The sequence below is a fragment of the Marmota monax genome, unplaced genomic scaffold, assembly GCF_021218885.2.
Source record: "Marmota monax isolate L192 unplaced genomic scaffold, Marmota_monax_Labrador192_F-V1.1 WCK01_AAM20220418_F8-fsc00015, whole genome shotgun sequence".
In the NCBI taxonomy this organism is placed as follows: domain Eukaryota; kingdom Metazoa; phylum Chordata; class Mammalia; order Rodentia; family Sciuridae; genus Marmota; species Marmota monax.
Window position 1 is genome coordinate 26471346 of NW_026692194.1, and position 17814 is coordinate 26489159.

General features: G+C 40.4%; 1 protein-coding gene across 9 annotated transcripts in view; it reads left to right on the plus strand.

The window, feature by feature from the left end:
- The first annotated feature begins 7293 nt into the window (after positions 1 to 7293).
- Positions 7294 to 17814, plus strand: part of Map4k3 (mitogen-activated protein kinase kinase kinase kinase 3) — a 198846-nt gene continuing 188325 nt past the window's right edge. Inside the window, exon 1 of one of the 9 annotated variants that reach the window (XR_009225235.1) lies at positions 7294 to 7615. Coding sequence is in view for 8 of the 9 variants with exons in the window: in XM_058573642.1 (XP_058429625.1) it covers positions 7520 to 7615 (96 nt within the window). In the remaining variant the exon portion in view is untranslated. The remainder of the gene's footprint in view (positions 7616 to 17814) is intronic. The other 8 variants (XM_058573642.1, XM_058573647.1, XM_058573643.1 and 5 more) reach the window with 8 other exon arrangements.

Genomic DNA, 17814 nt, shown 5'->3' on the forward strand with positions numbered 1-17814 from the left:
TTTAGAAGTGTGTTCATTGGCCAACAATGGTATTGTCAGAAGGGGAAGAGAATGTGGCCGGAGAGACTAATTAAGAGGCTCACACCACCAAGCAGAAAACAGATGGCACTCAGATTTGCAGATATGGTATTTTGGGTTTATGTGGAATAACAGGAGAACACTCTCTTTAGGTGAGAGGATACATAAACCCTAAATATTGGCCTCAGTAATGTAAGAATATTATACTTTTAGGCATTACGATTTCATAGAAATGTTTCCAGACATTGAGATGGATATAGGCTGCCTGTGCACAGTGGCATGCTTGTGCTTAGGATGGACTGTTCACAAGTTTCATAGAGCAGCTTATCCATTTGTAGGTAAAATACAAAGTAGCAAGAGAATTTTCATGAGTTTCCTTCCTTTTGTCCCTTTTACCATGAGAACAATTATTCTACCAATACGTGTTAAAACTATTCTGATGGCATCATATGCTTGGCTGAGAAAGTTCACACTACCAGATGGGTCCCAATTTAACATATAAAGTATCTTTAAGAAATCAGAGGATTAATCCCAGGCTGAAGGTCTGGTTCTAATACAGAGGCATGCCTTCATCCAGATGTGCTGTGCCCTGAGCTCAGACCCAGCAAGTGATTCAGTTTCTTGGGGTAGAGATCTTCAGTTTTGAGATCCACCTAGCACTGTGATCAGGATTATAAAATCATCCAAAAATTCCTGACATGGTATTTGAATTGAATTTATTTCTACCTTTTGCCTGTTTTGATCAAGAAAATGCCAACTCATGTCTAAACTGAATGAGTAAATTATTTCTAAATCTATGAGCAGCTTGCTTTGTTTCACTGCAGTTTTTTGTGTGTGTTGGCAAGAGCCAGGGTCCTCCTGAGAACTCAATAGCAGCGTTCAACAACTTTCTACCCAAAAGGCCAGCAGGATAACATGCTGGGCACAATCTATGACAATCTACTTTGGAAACACAATGTTTGTAGCTATGTTTGTTTTGGGCCACTTTGGTCTAAACCCAACACTGGTCTTACTCTGCACTTTGGAACTAGGGTACAGGCAATACTCTTTACCTGGGGGCATCTTCAGGGAATTCTAGGTTAGGGAAACAGAGAAATCCCATGCCCTAATATATCATGGCACAACAGATAGTTGATTTTATCAAATATATCATCCCAGCCACCTCTCAGTCTCTTATGCAGCCTGTATTCAGTCTGTACTTCCTTAATATTTTATTGCCTACTTTTAATGCAGCCTGCATCCTCAAGGATTGGTTGTCTCCCAAAATATATCAGTTATCTACCATGCAGGGCAAAAAGTATCCCCTCAAAATCTTGGCTTCCCAAAAAGATAAAAGGTAAACTTTTTTAACTTCTGTGTATTTGTTAGCTCTTCATCAGTATAACAAAGTACCCAAAGCAGGCTAACTTTATAAAGAAGCTTATTTAGCTCATAGTACGGAGGCTGAAAGTTTAAATAGCACAGCTTTGCTCTGGCAAGGGCCCCATGGCAGAAGGTGAGAGTGTATAGAGGAGAAAGCAATCAGGTGTCTCTCTCTCTCTCTCTCTCTCTCTCTCTCTCTCTCTCTCTCTCTCTTTCTCCCCCCTTTTTTTTCAGTACTGAGGATCAACCCCAAACCTTGAACATGTAAGGCTAGCACTCTACCACCGAACCAGACCCCTAGCCCCAGTATTCACAGCTCAAAAGGGAAGCCCCTGAGACTAGAGTCTGATAATCCTTTCGTAGGGCAGACCCTAATGACCAAGGGGCTTCCCATTAGGTCCCACCTCTTTTTTTTTTTTTTAATCTACACATGACATTACAATGATCTTGGCAATTCATACATTTGTATCATTGGGGTATAATTTCTCATTTTAGGTCCCACCTCTTGATGTTCTGTCACTTCTCACATTGCTTCCCTGAGGGCCAAGCCTCCAAAGCATGAATCTTTGGGAAACAAAACAACATCCAAACTGTAGCACTCTGTGTGGACTATCTCTTCCTGCTTGGCTTGTTCTCTAATTACCTTATAAATCTCGGTTTAGATGGTCCTCTGTTAAGATTTTCATAACCAGATTCAATGCTCTCCTAAGTGATCCCAGAAATTGTGTGATAAAGGGTAGGTGGAATCTTGGCTGTGAATTTATAGAGTTCAAATTTGGGTGCTAAATATTGGAAATGTAATAAAGGAACCCTATTTTATACCTCAGAAGTTTCCTCAGGTAATATACTATGTAAGAAAGGAAACTTTGATAAATGGGTTGGTGTTGAGTAATAGCTTTCCCAAGGATCACAAGAGGCAAACAGTCTCACTGGAGACACCCGCACCAAACCCTAGGCACACATACACCAAACCCACACACACCAAACCCTAGGCATTGGAAAAGCATATGTCAAAATTATATCAGCCTGACTGGGAGCAATGATGATATGGGTGGCAGGGATTTTATAATACATGGGGACCATCCCACACAAGGAAAAATTGTTCCACCCCAAATGCTAATAAACCTTTATTGAGAAACATTGTGTTAGGATATATGTAAATTTGGGAGCTGAGCTAAATAGCTTAGAATAACAGTGGAGGCTGAGAGCTGATATCTGAGGACTCCAATTCCACCTACTCTCAGGCAGGGCTCTGCCTCCCTTGTAAATAAATGTGCAGTTTTTGTTTGGGGGTGGGTGATTTTTTGCAGGTCTAGGGATCAAACCTAGGGCCTCATGCATGCTAGGCATGTGCTCTACCATTGAGCCCCAGTCCCATAAATAAATGTTGAGTACATGTTTTAAAAAATATTGGAAATATAAGAAAATAAGTAATATGCACTGGTTTGAGAAACAGCCCAAAGACCATCTATTACATCTTTCTGGCTCTGTTCCGCTGCACCTACATCACTATAAGATAAGGACTTGTCCATATTTTCAACTTAGGTGTATAACCCATGTCCGATTGCATCATTAGAATCTAATGTAGTGTTTGGCATGTGATAACTGCTCAGTAAGTTTTTCTGGATGACGACATCCCAAATTTAAAAATTAGCCATGAAATCTTTTCTGTTTTGGGGTCATGTATTTATCATTAATCTTATTTTTCCAGTTGAGCACCTCGAACTTGACAGGTACAAAATACATTCATTCACCTTGGTCTAGGGCTGAAACCCTCCCCCAAGTAGCACCAGTTCCCCTTGTTACAGCAAATGCTAGCACCATCTCTTAACTGCCTAAGCCCAGAACCTGTCAGTGGCCAATGTCTCTTCCTGCTCCATCGCCTCCCCAAACCTATGGATTCTGTCTTCCAATTACCACCTGGGTTCTTCCCCTTCTTTTGATCCTCAGCACTCCTGGCCTTAATTCAGGGTCCCTGCTAAATATTGTAATTGTTTCCCAAGTCATATCTCCATCACTATCCTCACAGCTGTCACCCTTTAAAGCATCTTTAAATATGTCCCAAAATAATAGGAATTAATACATTGCGGGATTATTGTGGTGTCAGACACTAGTTTTACATGTATTTTCTTTTTGCCTCTAACAACCCTGTGTGAAGTCCTGACATCATTCAGTAAGGGGCAGGGACAAGATCTAAACCACATATACTGGTTCAGAGCAGTGGCAGCCTAGGTCATATAACCTCCTGGAATTCTCTGCTTCTTAAGCATCATGATAACTCAACTGACAAAAAGGCTCTTTACAAGCCAGTTCCTAACTTTAAATAAATAAACAAACAAATAAATAGAAGTATGCTTAATTACTTAAGGACATTTGATAGGCACACACTTACCTGCTGAATGTGCCATATTATTTCAGATAGGTGCCTGGGGCTGAGTCTCCTCCCCAGTGGATAGCCTGATGTTATCTCTTCTGAGCTAACCCTTGTTTGATGGTGGTTATGTTAAATGGGGAGGGCAGAAGTCTCTAAGCAAAGTGGATCCCATTGATTTGTCAGATAAGAGGCCCTTGGGGCAAAATTGGGAGCTGGTACTGGGGATCAAGAAATTCCTAAGCCAGAGGCTAAGGAAGGAGAATTTCAAGTTCAAAGCCATCCTCAGCAATTTAGTGAGGCCCTCTGCAATGTAGTGAAACCCTGCCTCATCAGAAAGAAAGATGAAATCCCTAAACCAGGAGCCAATGAGAGAGAGAGGCTCACAGAAGGATGGGCTGAATATGCTGGTAACTGGGGGCTGGTATATAAGTCTGAACTTGAGTAGCTTAATCTGTAAAAATATGCTGGTAACTGCCCATCTTTGCCTTTTTTGTTCCCTGCTGTGTGATACTTTACATGGGTGAGTGCTTTGAGGGGCTGGGAGTGTACCAGGAAGGCACACTCCCTTGTTTCATGAACTCCAACACATTCTGTGAGACTGCAAACTCCTTGAGGACAGGCTCTGTGGGCTTTTTTTTTTTTTTTTTTTTTTTTTGCTGTTCTATACCACAAGAACATAGTAATCATTGATTCTAAATACATACTATTTAAGTAGGATTAAAAATTTTAAAAGAATAAAAATATTACAGGGAGGCATTTTGGCTTAGCATAAAAGAAAAAATTTAAAGTATATTGCATATAATCAGCATATATAGGCTAGTGGCTAAGAGTCTGACCTTTGGTGTTAAACTGCCTCTATTCAAAATTGAGTCTTTTGCCTGAACTTGAGTACTTTAATCTGCCTATGCCTCTGTAAAAATGGAGGTAACATGACCTGTGCCATTAGAGTTTTGTGTGAAATAAATGAGATGATTCATGGAAAGTACTTGGTTTAGTTCCTGGTTCCTTGTAAGTTCTTGGTAATATTAGATATTACTATTTTTTTTTTCAGTTACTTATTATGAACTTTCACTGGCACTATCTCACAATGAGGTAGATTACTTTGCACAGCATGAGTTCCCATTTGCTGAAAGTACTCAAAAAGTAATTCAGGAGCGATGTTGTAGAAGGAATTCCCGAATTCAAAAGATTAGATGACTTCTAAGGATGCTTCTAATCATAGAAGATGAATTTCTTTCTCTCCTTCAAAGGAAGTGTGATTATTAGTGTTACTTCTAGCAAAGTAGAGGAGTTTTAGAAGAGGTGAAAAAAGGCACTGTATTTGGCTGTGTGTGTACATTAGAAAGAAATTTATTTTGGGGGGAGGTATTGGGGATTGATCCCATGGGTGCTTTACCATTGAGCTACATCCACAGTCCTTTTTTTCTTATTTTGAGACAGGGTCTCACAGAGTTTCTGAGGGTCTTGCTAAGTTGCTGAGACTAACCTCAAACTTTCCATCCTACTTCAGCCTCGAGTTGCTTGGATTACAAGCATGGACCACCGTGCCTCTCTAGTTCAAAATATTTTATTCCTTGTGAGCAGTTAATTGCAAAAGCCCTTTTATTTATGGTGTAACCCATATGGCAAATGAAGCCCTTATATGAAATTCTCTCTTTTCAAAAAGCAGTAGCTTGACCTTGCCAAAATGGAACAAACAAAAGTTTAAAGACTGTTCCAACACTACTGAAATGTCTTTTCCCTTTGAAAGAAGTCTATTAGTGATGCAAATGCAAAGTTATCTGCACAGATGATAATCCCAGCAAACAAAACCGTGAAACCATTAGAATTTTCCTGTGCAGCTCTAGTTCTGAGAATCTGTCTTTTAGGCATTAAAAGAGCTGGTTCTTATTTGGGATAGTTGTTAGCTTGCTTATCTGAATCCTGTGCTAATTATCACCGTGTTTGGCCAAAAGAGGACAAATAATTCTCCAAGAGTAGACAAGCTAAAGACAGGCCTTCACTTTGTAACCCTAGCAAGTGCCTTAAACAAGCAAAAACTAGATCCGTAGCCATGGAATAACAGAGTCAGGAGTTTAATTCTCAAGATACCAGAGGCTTAAGGTGGAACTATCTAGAAAAAAAAAATTCAATGCTATGCAATCCTGAGGCAGTAATTTAAGTGATTCTCTTACATTCCTGATGTTTTAAAACAAGTAAAGACAATTTGGAGGGCTATTTTTGTAGGTAAAGAGATGATCATTTTCCAAATGTTTCAGTCAATAGATTCTCAGAGCAAATAATTTCTTTGAGAATTTAGTAAATGTGTAATTTTACTGTAAGCACAAAAGATTGAGAAACTATAAGATGTTTCAAGCAGTAAGTAGTATGCTTGATTATTACTTGCCTATACTTCACATTATCCTTAACAGGCATGATGAGACCTAGTTTCTGAAGGGCCACCAGGCATTAAGTAATATTAGTAGTTAGGAGGTATGTGCCTACAGGGATCAGGAAAACATTTCTGAAGCAGAAATCCAACATGGTATTGCCGAAGTGGCCATAGCCTAGTTGATTAAAGCTTTTGCCTAGTGGGCACATTACTGAGAAGAGAAAATTTACCCTCCATTACCCACATGTTGTAGCTGCTATCCACAAAGTTTGAATGTAATGCTGGCAATCTGAGTCTTAAGGGTAGACCTTTTGTAGGTAAGTAGCAGCTAAGGAGTTTCTGGATCATCACAAATTTACGTTTCAGGTGCGGGAATGGATCTGTTCCACGCTCCAACCTCCACAACCTCTCTTTTGCAGGCTTGACTGACAGTTTTTGATAATCCAGGTCCTTCTGGGGAGGAAGGTCACTCGCTGCCTCGGTTCTGCCCTCTTTCTGCCCCCCAACGCGGGATGGTGGGCTGCTGCTCTGTGTAATTCCGGTCTTCCCTGGAGCTTCCCACGCCCTACCCACACCACATGCTTTCTTGGCTGCCCTCCTGGCCTGCCGTCTTTTGCACTCTGGCAGGCCTAACTCCTAGGGTCCAAGTGTGGATAATTAGAGCAAGCACAACTCACTTCCCTCAGGGCTTTCCTGTGTGTTGGGCCTTCCCCCAATCCCAGAAAGGGATTAATAATCCTACATTTAACTGCTTCTAAAATGAAGTTTGTGACATTTTCTTGCAAATTAAAACTATACTGCCTACTTAGGAATACAGCATGACCAAGTTTATTGTGAGGGGAGTAAGAAGCTACTTTTTCCCTGATCTCGCAGTCCTCAGCATCTCGCGGTTGCGGCCCAAGGCAGATCAGGTTCGGCGCGTCCTGGCGGCCCCAAGTCCGGCTGGCGCGCAGAGCTAGGGCGCGCGACCCGGGTGCGCGCGGAGCCTGGGAGCGCTTCCTCTGGGATTGCGGCTGCGCAGTCAGGTCGGAGCCGGGAAAGGGGAGGAGGTTGGAGCAGCCGGAGTAAGGGGAGGGGGAGGGGGAGGGGGAGGAGCGGCGGAGGCGGAAGCCATGTTGGAGTTTTACCCGGAGCAAGGGGCTGCGAGCGCTCTCCTCTCCTTGTGGGTGTGACCCGGGTTCGGCGCGGCGGCCAGCCGCAGGGGGGGGCGGGGACGTTAGGCAGGTCGTCGTCGTCTGCCGCGGCGCGAGGGGAGGGCGGCCGCAGCGTGGAGCCGGGCGATTGTGACCGCCGGGGGAGTAGGGGGCCCGCTGCGGCGCCCACTCTCCGTGTGGCCCCCTGAGCGCCCCCCCTCCCCTGCCCGGGAGGGAGGCGGGGGGCACCTGGGGCCCGCCATGAACCCCGGCTTCGATCTGTCCCGCCGGAACCCGCAGGAAGACTTCGAGCTGATTCAGCGCATCGGCAGCGGCACCTACGGCGACGTCTACAAGGTACGGGCAGGGGCCGCGCGCCGGGGGCCGCGGGGTGCGGATCCGCCGCCGACAGGGCCGGAGGCGCCGCCAAGCCAGGGCTGCTAGTCCGCGCTGCAAGTGCTCGGGAGCCTGGCGCTGGGGGCCGCGGCGGAGGAGGAGGAGCGGGCGCCTGGGGCTCCGCTGTCTGGGACGGAACAAAGAGCCAAATGCTTGACCCCGAGACCGCCTAGTCCTTACCTGAGCTCGCTCCTGGATGCGGATTTTGACACCTCCCTTCTGCGCATTTCCAGGGAGCGGGCCACAGTTCTCCTGGTAGTGCTGAGCGGGGCCAGGCGGCTGTTGCATTGGCGGTGTCGGTGCGACGAACCCGACCAGGGGTCTTGGCGTTTGTCAAACTGCGTGCTGCTCGCGAACCTGGGATCGCCTGCTGTAGGTTGGGAGCTGCTGCCCATCGGGCCTGGTGGTCCTTATTACATTGGGCAGCCTCCGTCGACAGTCCTCAGTCTTTACCTTCTTAGTATTCGCCTGTCCGGTCCTTTAAATTTTTCTAAGACGTGACTTTCTTTTGTAAAAGAGATCTAATTAGTATTTTTTATTTTATTTTTGGAAGAAAGAACAACTTTGTATTCTCTAAGTTGTACTGGACTGTGATCCCATAGAAACTTAAATTTTTTTAAAGCGAATCTAGTACTTAGTAAAGGAAGGTACTGGTTTGACAAAGTTAGAATTCGAAGTCAGCATTCCTGTTGTAGAGGGATCACTTCTAAATGTGGGAAGATAAATCACTCTTCCCTGGCCAGCTCAACTCTTGGCCTCGCAGCGACTGCCAAGAAGAGCAGAGGCTTGTGCCAAATGTGGCAGCAGTCTTGATTTAGTTGCTATCTTCTTACTGGTAACTGAAGTTGAACTCCTCTAGTTTCACTTAACACCTGAGGATGCACAAATAAACTTAACTTACATTGGAAAGTTTAGTTTTAACTTTATTTTGCCCACAAGTAAACAATTGGTTTTTTCTTTTGCTTCAATAAAATGCATAAGGTAACTTAGATATTTAATACCGTGTGTAGCTAGTGTTCTGCATTAGTCTTGTTTTGTTAATGATTTGCTTTTCTCCCCTTATGAATCTTATCATTATTCTTCATAGACAATACAGGTGTATTGAGTACCCCCCACCCCTTAAATATATATAAAATCCTGGGCATCTAAGAACTTGGGTAGATGGTCCTAAATCCTACTTGGTTTGTAGTTTTTGGACAAGAACAACATTAAGCAATTGTTTACTTTTTTAATTGCAGTTTTATTTTGTGCTGCAGAGAAAGGGAACCTGGTTGTAGGGACAAGGAACAGGAAGATCTGATTTTGTCTGGAGGGTCAGAGGATCATCACCTTTCAGCAGAGATTTGGAAGAACTAGGCATTGCTTAGAGCAGGGGGAGAGGGGATGATGCCACATAGAGTGAGCATGATTCTGAGGTCAGAAACACTGGTAAGGATTTGAAAGAACTGTATGGCCTGAACAGCCAGAGAGAGGATGGCTGTAAATCTTGCAGGCCTTTTAACTCTTGTGAGGAGATTGAGTTTCTTGGTACAGTGGAGAAACATTGCAAGTTTTTATTATTATTATTATTATTTTCTTGTTATTGGTGGTACTGGGCATCAAACCCAGGGACACTTTACCACTGATGTACATCTTCAGCTATTTTTAAATTTTTTATTCTAAGATAGGGTCTCACTAAGTTGCTGAGGCTGGCCTCAAATTTGTGATCCTCCTGCCTCAGCTTCCTGAGTTGCTGGAATTACAAGCTTGCACCACCACATCCAGGGATTGCAAGGCTTTAAATGGAGTCAGATTAGATTTGGATTTTTAAAAGCTCTCTCTATTGCAGTGTGAAGAGTGGATTGGAGGGGAAGAGCAGTTAGGAGGGTATTGGGATCATTCTGGTAAGGATTTTTTTTTTAACATTTAGTGATTTTTCATTATGTGCCATTTTAATTTCCTTTTATTTTTCTTCTTAGTGGTTATCATTCTTTTTTTTTTTTGTGGTGCTGGAGATTGAACCCAGGTCCCTTTGTATGCAAGGCAAGCACTCTACCAACCGAGCTATATCCCCAGCCTCATGTTTTGGAATTTTTTGATGACTGTGAAACTAGAAGTGGATGGATGCAGGTAGCTGATTGATGGCTGGTTAGTGGAGACCAGTTATATTTAGTTGAAAAGTTAACTAAAACTTTATAAATGTATATGTCTTAGGTGTTAGTTTGTATAGTAAGTTCTTTATAGGAATAATTGGCCATGTGTTTAAGAAAATAACTGATAGTTAAGCCACTTGATTAAAAAGTTAAAAAAAATTAGAGCCTGTAATTTTCTAAGGACTTCTAAATGCAATATAGGTATAATAAATTGACTGATGTTGTCATCCCTTTAAAATGACAATGTCAGCTAGCATTTTTCCAGTGCTTATTATTTTCCAGGCACTTTTTAAAGTTTTTTGTACTGAACACTAACAACCCCCTTGTGAGAAAGATGCTATTATTAATTTTACTTTGCAGTTCAAGAAACAAAGGCACAGGGAGGTTAAAGTAACTTGCCAAATTTGGTAGGTGCAAAGCCAAAACTTGAACAAATTAGAGACTCTATTCTCAGCCAACAGGAAGTACTGATTCTTGAAAGATAGAACATGGCAGATATATAGATCCGAATTTCCAGTAGAGAAACTGGGGCACACATTTATTTTAGCATTTGAGTTGTAGCAGTCTTCTGGGGTAGTATGGATCCTTTTTTCCTACCTTTTTTATTGGTGCATTATAATTGTACATTTTGATGGGATTTGTTTTATATATTCATGCATGCACACAATATAACAATATAATTTGGCCAGTGTCACTTCCCATCACTTTCCCCCTCCCTCCCCACTTCCCACCCAGTGGTCCCTTTCCTGTACTGATCTCCCTTTGATTTTTAGGAAATTCACCTCCACCTTTGTTTTTCTTTTTCTATCTTCCCCATATGCAAGAAAACATATAACCTTTGACCTTTGGAGTTTGACTTATTTCACTTACCATGATGGTCTTTAGTTCTATCCATTTTCCAGCAATTGCCCATAAATTCATTTTTCTTTGTGGCTGAATGAAACTCCATTGGGTAGTGTGGATCTTTAAGTAGTAGTTAAAACTCCTAACTCCTGCTGTGCAGCCAAGGCTCAATGTTTCTGTACTCTGGCAAGTAGACTTCAGATAATAGATTATTGATCCCTGCCTGCCAGACTCTTCCAATACCAAGAAGGACTCAAAGTAGAGAAATTCCGTGTGTGTGTGTGTGTGTGTGTGTGTGTGTATTTTTTGGGGGGTGGATTATACCCCCTGCATGCTAAATAACCCAGAGTTTAAATTATTTGAATTTTTTTTCTATATTCAAGTTCAGGCTATAAAGATACATATTTTTCACATTTGCTTTGCTTACATTTTTCTTACTTATACAAATCTTGTTGATTAGTTCCAGAGGAATGCAGTTTGTTCTCAAAAGCCAGTATATGTGATTTGCTTCCTAATTTGTCATTGTTTAGGTACTAAAAATGGAAAGATCAGATTAAATAAATAAATTATACCTAATTATCTATAGTAATACTTGGGAAGTTGGTGTTTTAAGGGATTTTTATCTTGAAAACTGTACCCTACCCACTGTAATATTTATTGTATTTAAGTTGGCTGTTTAGTTACAAAGTACTAAACCAGTATGTGGAATATCTGGGATATATTAGCTATGCAATCTTACAAAATTGCTTACTTCTCAGAGGTGTCTTCTTGTGACACTATTATTACCATCATATGCTCTGCTTTTTTTTTTTTTTTTTTTGGTGGTGGTGGTGCTGGGGATTAGAACCCAGGACCTTGTGCATGCAAGGGAAGCACTCTACCAACTGAGTTATATCCCCAGCCCATATGCTCTGCTTTTCGTGTTAAATGTTGAGTTTTATTGAACAAATTAGTTACTGTTTTTTTTTTTTTTTTTTTTTTTTTGCGGGGTGGGGCAGTACATCATTGCAAATATACTTTTCATTTGCACAGTGTTAAAATACTTGAAGGCCAGGCATGGTGGGGCACACCTGTAATCCCAGAGGCTTGGAAGGCTGAGGCAGGAGGATTGCAAGTTCAAAACTAGCCTCAGTAATTTTGCTAGGCTCTAATCAACCTAGGGAGACCCTGTCTCTAAATAAAATATAAAAAAAGGCCTGGAGATGTGGCTCATTGGTTAAATGCCCCTGGATTCAATCCTGGTACCAAAAAATAAAAAGAAAAACAAGCAAACTACTTACTTTGAAGTGCCCTGCAGGCATTATCTGTCATGAAATATCTGCAGCCAGGATTACCTAGGGACCTAGAAGCTAACAACTAGAGCTGTATGGTTGGGCCTCAGGGGACCCATGAAGTGCTCTAAAATTAATAGGCTTAATGTGTGTATTTGTGTTTTTCTGAAGAGATGGTAAATGACCTTCATTACATTCTCAAAGAGGTCCCTGATCTACCAAAAAAAGAGAACAAATGATCTGCAGGTTTGTCATTTTAGAGAGTTTTCTTAGGAAATCTGGTAGTTCTGTACTTAGCATGTCACTATCCAATATGATTTGACATACATTGTACCAGTTTAATTTATGTTACTCATACCTTCAAGGTCTTCACGTCCTGACTTGTTCTGGTTGTATTACTAGAAATAGTATCTGTGTGGTCTCATGGTTTCCCCAGCTCTTTGTTCATCCTTGTGCTTTCTTCTTTGCTCTAGCCCATTGTCTCCTGGGGACCTTACCACAGTCTTCAGCTTCCTCCAGTGTAAGCCTTTCCAATCAATCAACTTTTGTCAAAAGTTCTAATATTGACGGCTTGAGTCCTTAGAGTCATCTTTTACTTCTTAGACTTATAGACATTTGCCACATTCTGTACATAGCATTTTCCAAAGTGTGGTTGGGATGCTTCAGGAAAAGTCACAGTATAAGAATTTCAAGACTCATTAACTCCTGTGGCAAAGAAACCTGCTAAACTTTGTTTAATGGGGCAAACTCCAAGCTTAATTTTATTATGGGATTCTTTTTCTCTGTAATACCTATTGCTCATCCTTAGTACTAGTGTCTTGTAGAACATGCTTTGGAAGTGTTGATATTGTTTTTGTTTTTGTTTGTTTTTTTTTAATCTACATGTGTTTGGAAAGCCATTCCCTCTGAAGCAGAGGCTGTTATATTGCTAAGCTCCAAGGTTGCATTCACATGTAAGTAGATTGGAGTTTATGAAAGCCTACTGAAGAAACATTAAGGAATAAGCAGTGGTATCAGGAATTAACTTACATTTACAAATTGCATATTGCCTTATTTTAACTCTCATCTTTCAAGGTGTTGTGATTAATGTCATCAAAGACATAATTCTTTCATCATAGCCAGCATTTGTAAAAACCTTTCTGGAAAATTCACTTTTTTAAAAATCTTCACTTCTGGTGAGGAACTTGAAAACCTTAAGCATTTAGAAAAGACCTGAAACTAAACATGGTTAGTTGGGGTTATGCTCACTTTTACTTCTTTGGAGGATGAAGTTTAGGGGGGCCACAGAAAATGGTCTTGAACTTCAGAAAGGTCTTTTCAGGTTGAAGGTGAAATATCTTAGCATGAGTAGCTATTTAAGATGGAAACTCAAGAGTTGGTACAGATCTGATTCCCTGAAGGAGATACTTACCTCCAAGCCTTGTTCTGTGTGTGCATTTATTTGTGGAAGCATGTCTAATTCATTATTTTGTATTGCAGATGAGTAGTTTGTTCTCTGAGAGTGCACTGAACCACCATTCTACACTGAACAGCTATAATATGAAAAATATATTAGGGACTGTGAGTGGTAAAAATGATACTTGATATTTCTAGGAACATAAAGTGCTTTAGCTATTATAGTTTGGGATTAGAACCTTGCTGGTTTCCTCATTTCTGTCACAGTGAATGTCTTAATAGCTGAACGATTCCCTGGGTGCTCCATAATCTTCATGGCTGACTTCTCTGTAGTTAGAAGCAGGGTTCTGGAGCCAGACTGCCTTGTTTCACCACCTGCCAGCTCCATGACCTTGGGCCAATTACTTAATCCCTCTCTCTGTGCCTCCATTTCTTCAGCTGTAAAATGAAGATACTGAAAGTGTTTAGGACAGTGCCTGACACACCACACTCAGTCATGGTCAGTCACTATTAGTATTTAGTAGTAGTATTGTATTTTTCTCCTGCTGCTGTTTTTCTTACCTACTCTCTTCCTCATGCTCTGTCTCAGGGTTATTGCACTCTCCACTTCTTCCTAGAGTCTCCTTTTCTCTCTTCCTTTCCTGATATCTGTATGATGTGCTGCTTCATTTCCCTCAGATCTCAGATGTCCAGATTAATATCATCAAAGACTAATTCTTCCATTATAGTCAGCGTTTGAGAGTTTAGATGTTGCCTTTTAGTAAGTCTGTTCCTTATTAAACAGTACTCCTCCCCCCCCCCCCTTTTTTTTGGTACTAAAGATTGAAACCAGGGATGCGCTTTACCACTGAGCTACATCCCAGCTCTTTTTATTTATTTATTTTTATTTTATTTTGAGATAGGATCTCTAAGCTACTGAGGGCTTCTATAGGTTACTGAGGCTGGCCTTGAACTTGTGATCCTCCTGTCTCAGCCTCCTAAGTCTCTGGGATTACAGGTGTGCACCATTGCGCCTGGCTACTGTCTTTTTAAGTTTGTATAATTTTTTTTTTTTTTTTTTTAAAGAGAGAGAATTTTTTAATATTTATTTTTCAGTTCTCGGCAGACACAACATCTTTGTTTGTATGTGGCGCTGAGGATCGAACCTGGGCCGCACGCATGCCAGGTGAGCGCGCTACCGCTTGAGCCACATCCCCAGCCCTAAGTTTGTATAATTTGGGGGGCCCTCATTAAGAAAACAAAAAAAATTAGAATAGGAAATTTGATACAAAATGAGTATTTATTTAGAATGAGAAAAGATATCCCAAGAAAATATGGTTATCTTAGAGTCAAGCCCCTTTCTCTTGAGAATTCTTTAGGCTTCTAATCAGAAATGCTCACATAAAATGCTTCCTGATAGCAACCTGGCTTCTCCTCTCTACCTGTCCCAGCAACTTTTAGCAATCAGAGAAGCCCTTGCAAGGGCAGGGGCCTTTTTTGTTGTTAACTTCATAGAAAGTTAAGCTCTGCTCTTTGTTTACTGTTCCATAATGGTGCATATTACAACGTATTTATTTATTACCTGTCTTTTCCCACTAGAGAGTATTTTGTTTTGTTCATTGCTGTAACCTGAGACCCTAGAAGAGTACCTTATACATGTTAGGGCCTTAGTAAATACTTATGGAATGAATAAATGAACTGACATGAAAGGAACTAACCACGGCTACTTGGGTTTAGAGTACTTGTTTCTTTTTTTTATATTTATTTTTTTTTTTTAGTTTTTTTTGGCGGACACAACATCTTTGTTTTTATGTGGTGCTGAGGATCGAACCCGGGCCGCACGCATGCCAGGCGAGCGCGCTATCACTTGAGCCACATCCCCAGCCCTAGAGTACTTGTTTCTTGCTGGCAGATATCATAGTAGACTTTATAGAGGCAGTGGGGTTAGACTTGACCCAGCGCTCTTCAAGTAGTGGTACAGAATGAGTTAAATGTTTTGTATTATTAGTCCCATACTAAATCAATAGGCTTATTTTGAGTACCTTTTAAACTAAAGGCTTTTAGTAACTAACTATAGTTTGAGTATCCAGAATCCCAAAATTCAAACTCCAAAATGCTCCAAAATCCAAAACTTTCAACTGATACTACAAATGGAAAACTCTGTTATACATGATCTCATGTGATGGATTATGGACAAAATACAGATGCAGTAAAAATATTGTATGAAATTACATTTAAGCTGTGTGAATAAGGTAGATAAGAAACATAAATGAATTTCATGTTTAGACTTGGGTCTTATCCCCAAGATATCTCATTATGTATACACAAATATTCCAAAATTCTAAAAAAAAAATTCCAAAACTCAAAACATTTGGTCTCAAGCACTTCGGATAAGGGATATTCAATCTGTAGTGAATATGCCAGTAGGCTATTATTTGTTGCTTTTTGAAAATGTGATTAAATTGGGCTTTTAGGAAGAGGACTTTGTTCACCAATACAAAGAGGCCTTAGATTCAAGAGATGAAATCATGTTTCATTTCTGCTTTAGGTTTGCTTTTTTAAAAAGCCTTTTTTTAATCTGGAAGATGCCATGTTTCAGAGTTCCAGCTGCCATGACCTGAGATTACAGGTTTGAATTCCTAATGTAGCAATGTACTGACTACCTTGGTCCTTAAACTCTGTAGCATTTTAGATCTGATCATTAGTTTAGGTATGTTCATCAAATGAAACATTTTTGTTGTTTTTGTTTAAACTCTAAGAAATTTGAGATTGTCAGAACATTCTTTTTCCCTGTATAGATTGTCTACCTTTTTTTGCTCAAAGGATCTTTTCTTCATTGCCTGTAGACAACAGGACAATGTCTAACATTCAGAGCACTGCCCTTTTTGCCCTGTCTGTAAGGATAAGTAAGAGTTAGATTGTTAGAAAGCAGGGAGGAAGTGGGGGACATTCCAGGTGGGTGAAGGATTGGAGACTAGAAAATAGGTTCCCTTAATGTGCAAGGCTTGTGTTTGTGAGCACGGAGAAGGGTTCCTAGGTAAGATAGGGCCAGTTTCCACACTTGTTGAAAACCATGTGAAATTCAGATATGAAGGAGTAGGATGTAGGGAGCACTGAAAGCGTCTGTATAGGATTAATAATATTGAAAGTGGTCAGTTTTATTCTGACTAATCATAATGAGAATGGATCAGAGAGGAAGGACAACATCCACTACATAGATTCTGTGATTCTCAAGTTTTTCTAGTTTCAGAATCCCTTTACACTCTTAAAAATTAATAAAAATCCCAAGGGTGTTTTTCTTCTTATGTTATATCTATTACTATTTGCCATATTTGCAATGATATCTGAGGTATTAAAAATATTACTGTGTGAACAATAAGCCTGTCATATGTTAACATAAATAACATTTTAATGTAAACCAACTGAAATGTTTCAAACCCCTAAATTAGGAGCGTGGCACCATACATTTTTTAAATCTTTATTCTCTAGATAAATAGAAAACAGATTCTCAATTCTGCTTTGTCATTTCAGTTGATTTGTTATTCAGTTGGTTGATATCTGTGAAGAAAATATGGTGTCTAACATGTATGTATTGGATAGCCTTTTCAGATAATTGTGATATTCTTGTCTGATACTTCCTTACAGTTTAAGTGATAGCTACTTTTTTCCCCCTACCCCTGTACTGGGGATTAAACCCTTGACCACTTTACCACTGAGGCACATCCCCCAATCTTTTTTATTTTTTATTTTGAGACAAGATCTTGCTAAATTGCTGAGACTGGCCATCCTCTTGCTTTAGTCTTCTGAATAGTTAGGATTATAGGTGTGGATCACCATGCTGGGCGACAAGTGATAACTTCTTAAAGATTAGTTGTAATATGAAATATGAGACCTTTTCAGTGAACCTTCCTATCATTGTTAAAATGCTAACCATCTGTCTCTTGAACTTAGACTAATCTTTTTTATCCATAAATGATTTTTTAATGTCATTCATTGGTCATTTGGAAAATACAGGTTCACTGAGTAACACAGGATCTTCAAGAGTTGCCACACTTCATTATATAGTATCAAAACTCATCACTACTCTCATCAGAAAAATCTTTAAAGGGTTGATGGTAGATATAAGTTTTCCATGATTCCAATTTCTGCTCAAAAGTGCTGGGTTCATCATTTGAAACAGATATTGTCAGTTGTTTTCATTGAAGTTACACATTGATTTAGTTCACTTTCAGGAAAATATCTGTCATGTATCTAATTGTGAATAATGACAGTTTGTTAGTCATTCTATTGAGTAAAAATGATATTCTGTGAAACAGCAGCCAGTTGCACTTGCAGCTCACAATCATAGAGCAGCTGCTCTGTAGCTAATGTTCTTTGTGCACACTTACAGTTTTATCCCAAGGAATGTTAAAGTGGCCAGTATTCCAGGGTCAAAACTGAATAAAAATCTTCACATTTATGCTTTGTTTAAGGACATTCTTCAGTGACACTGTATTTCTCCTCTTGGAATGCATGATAATGATGAGCACAGTGACTGCTG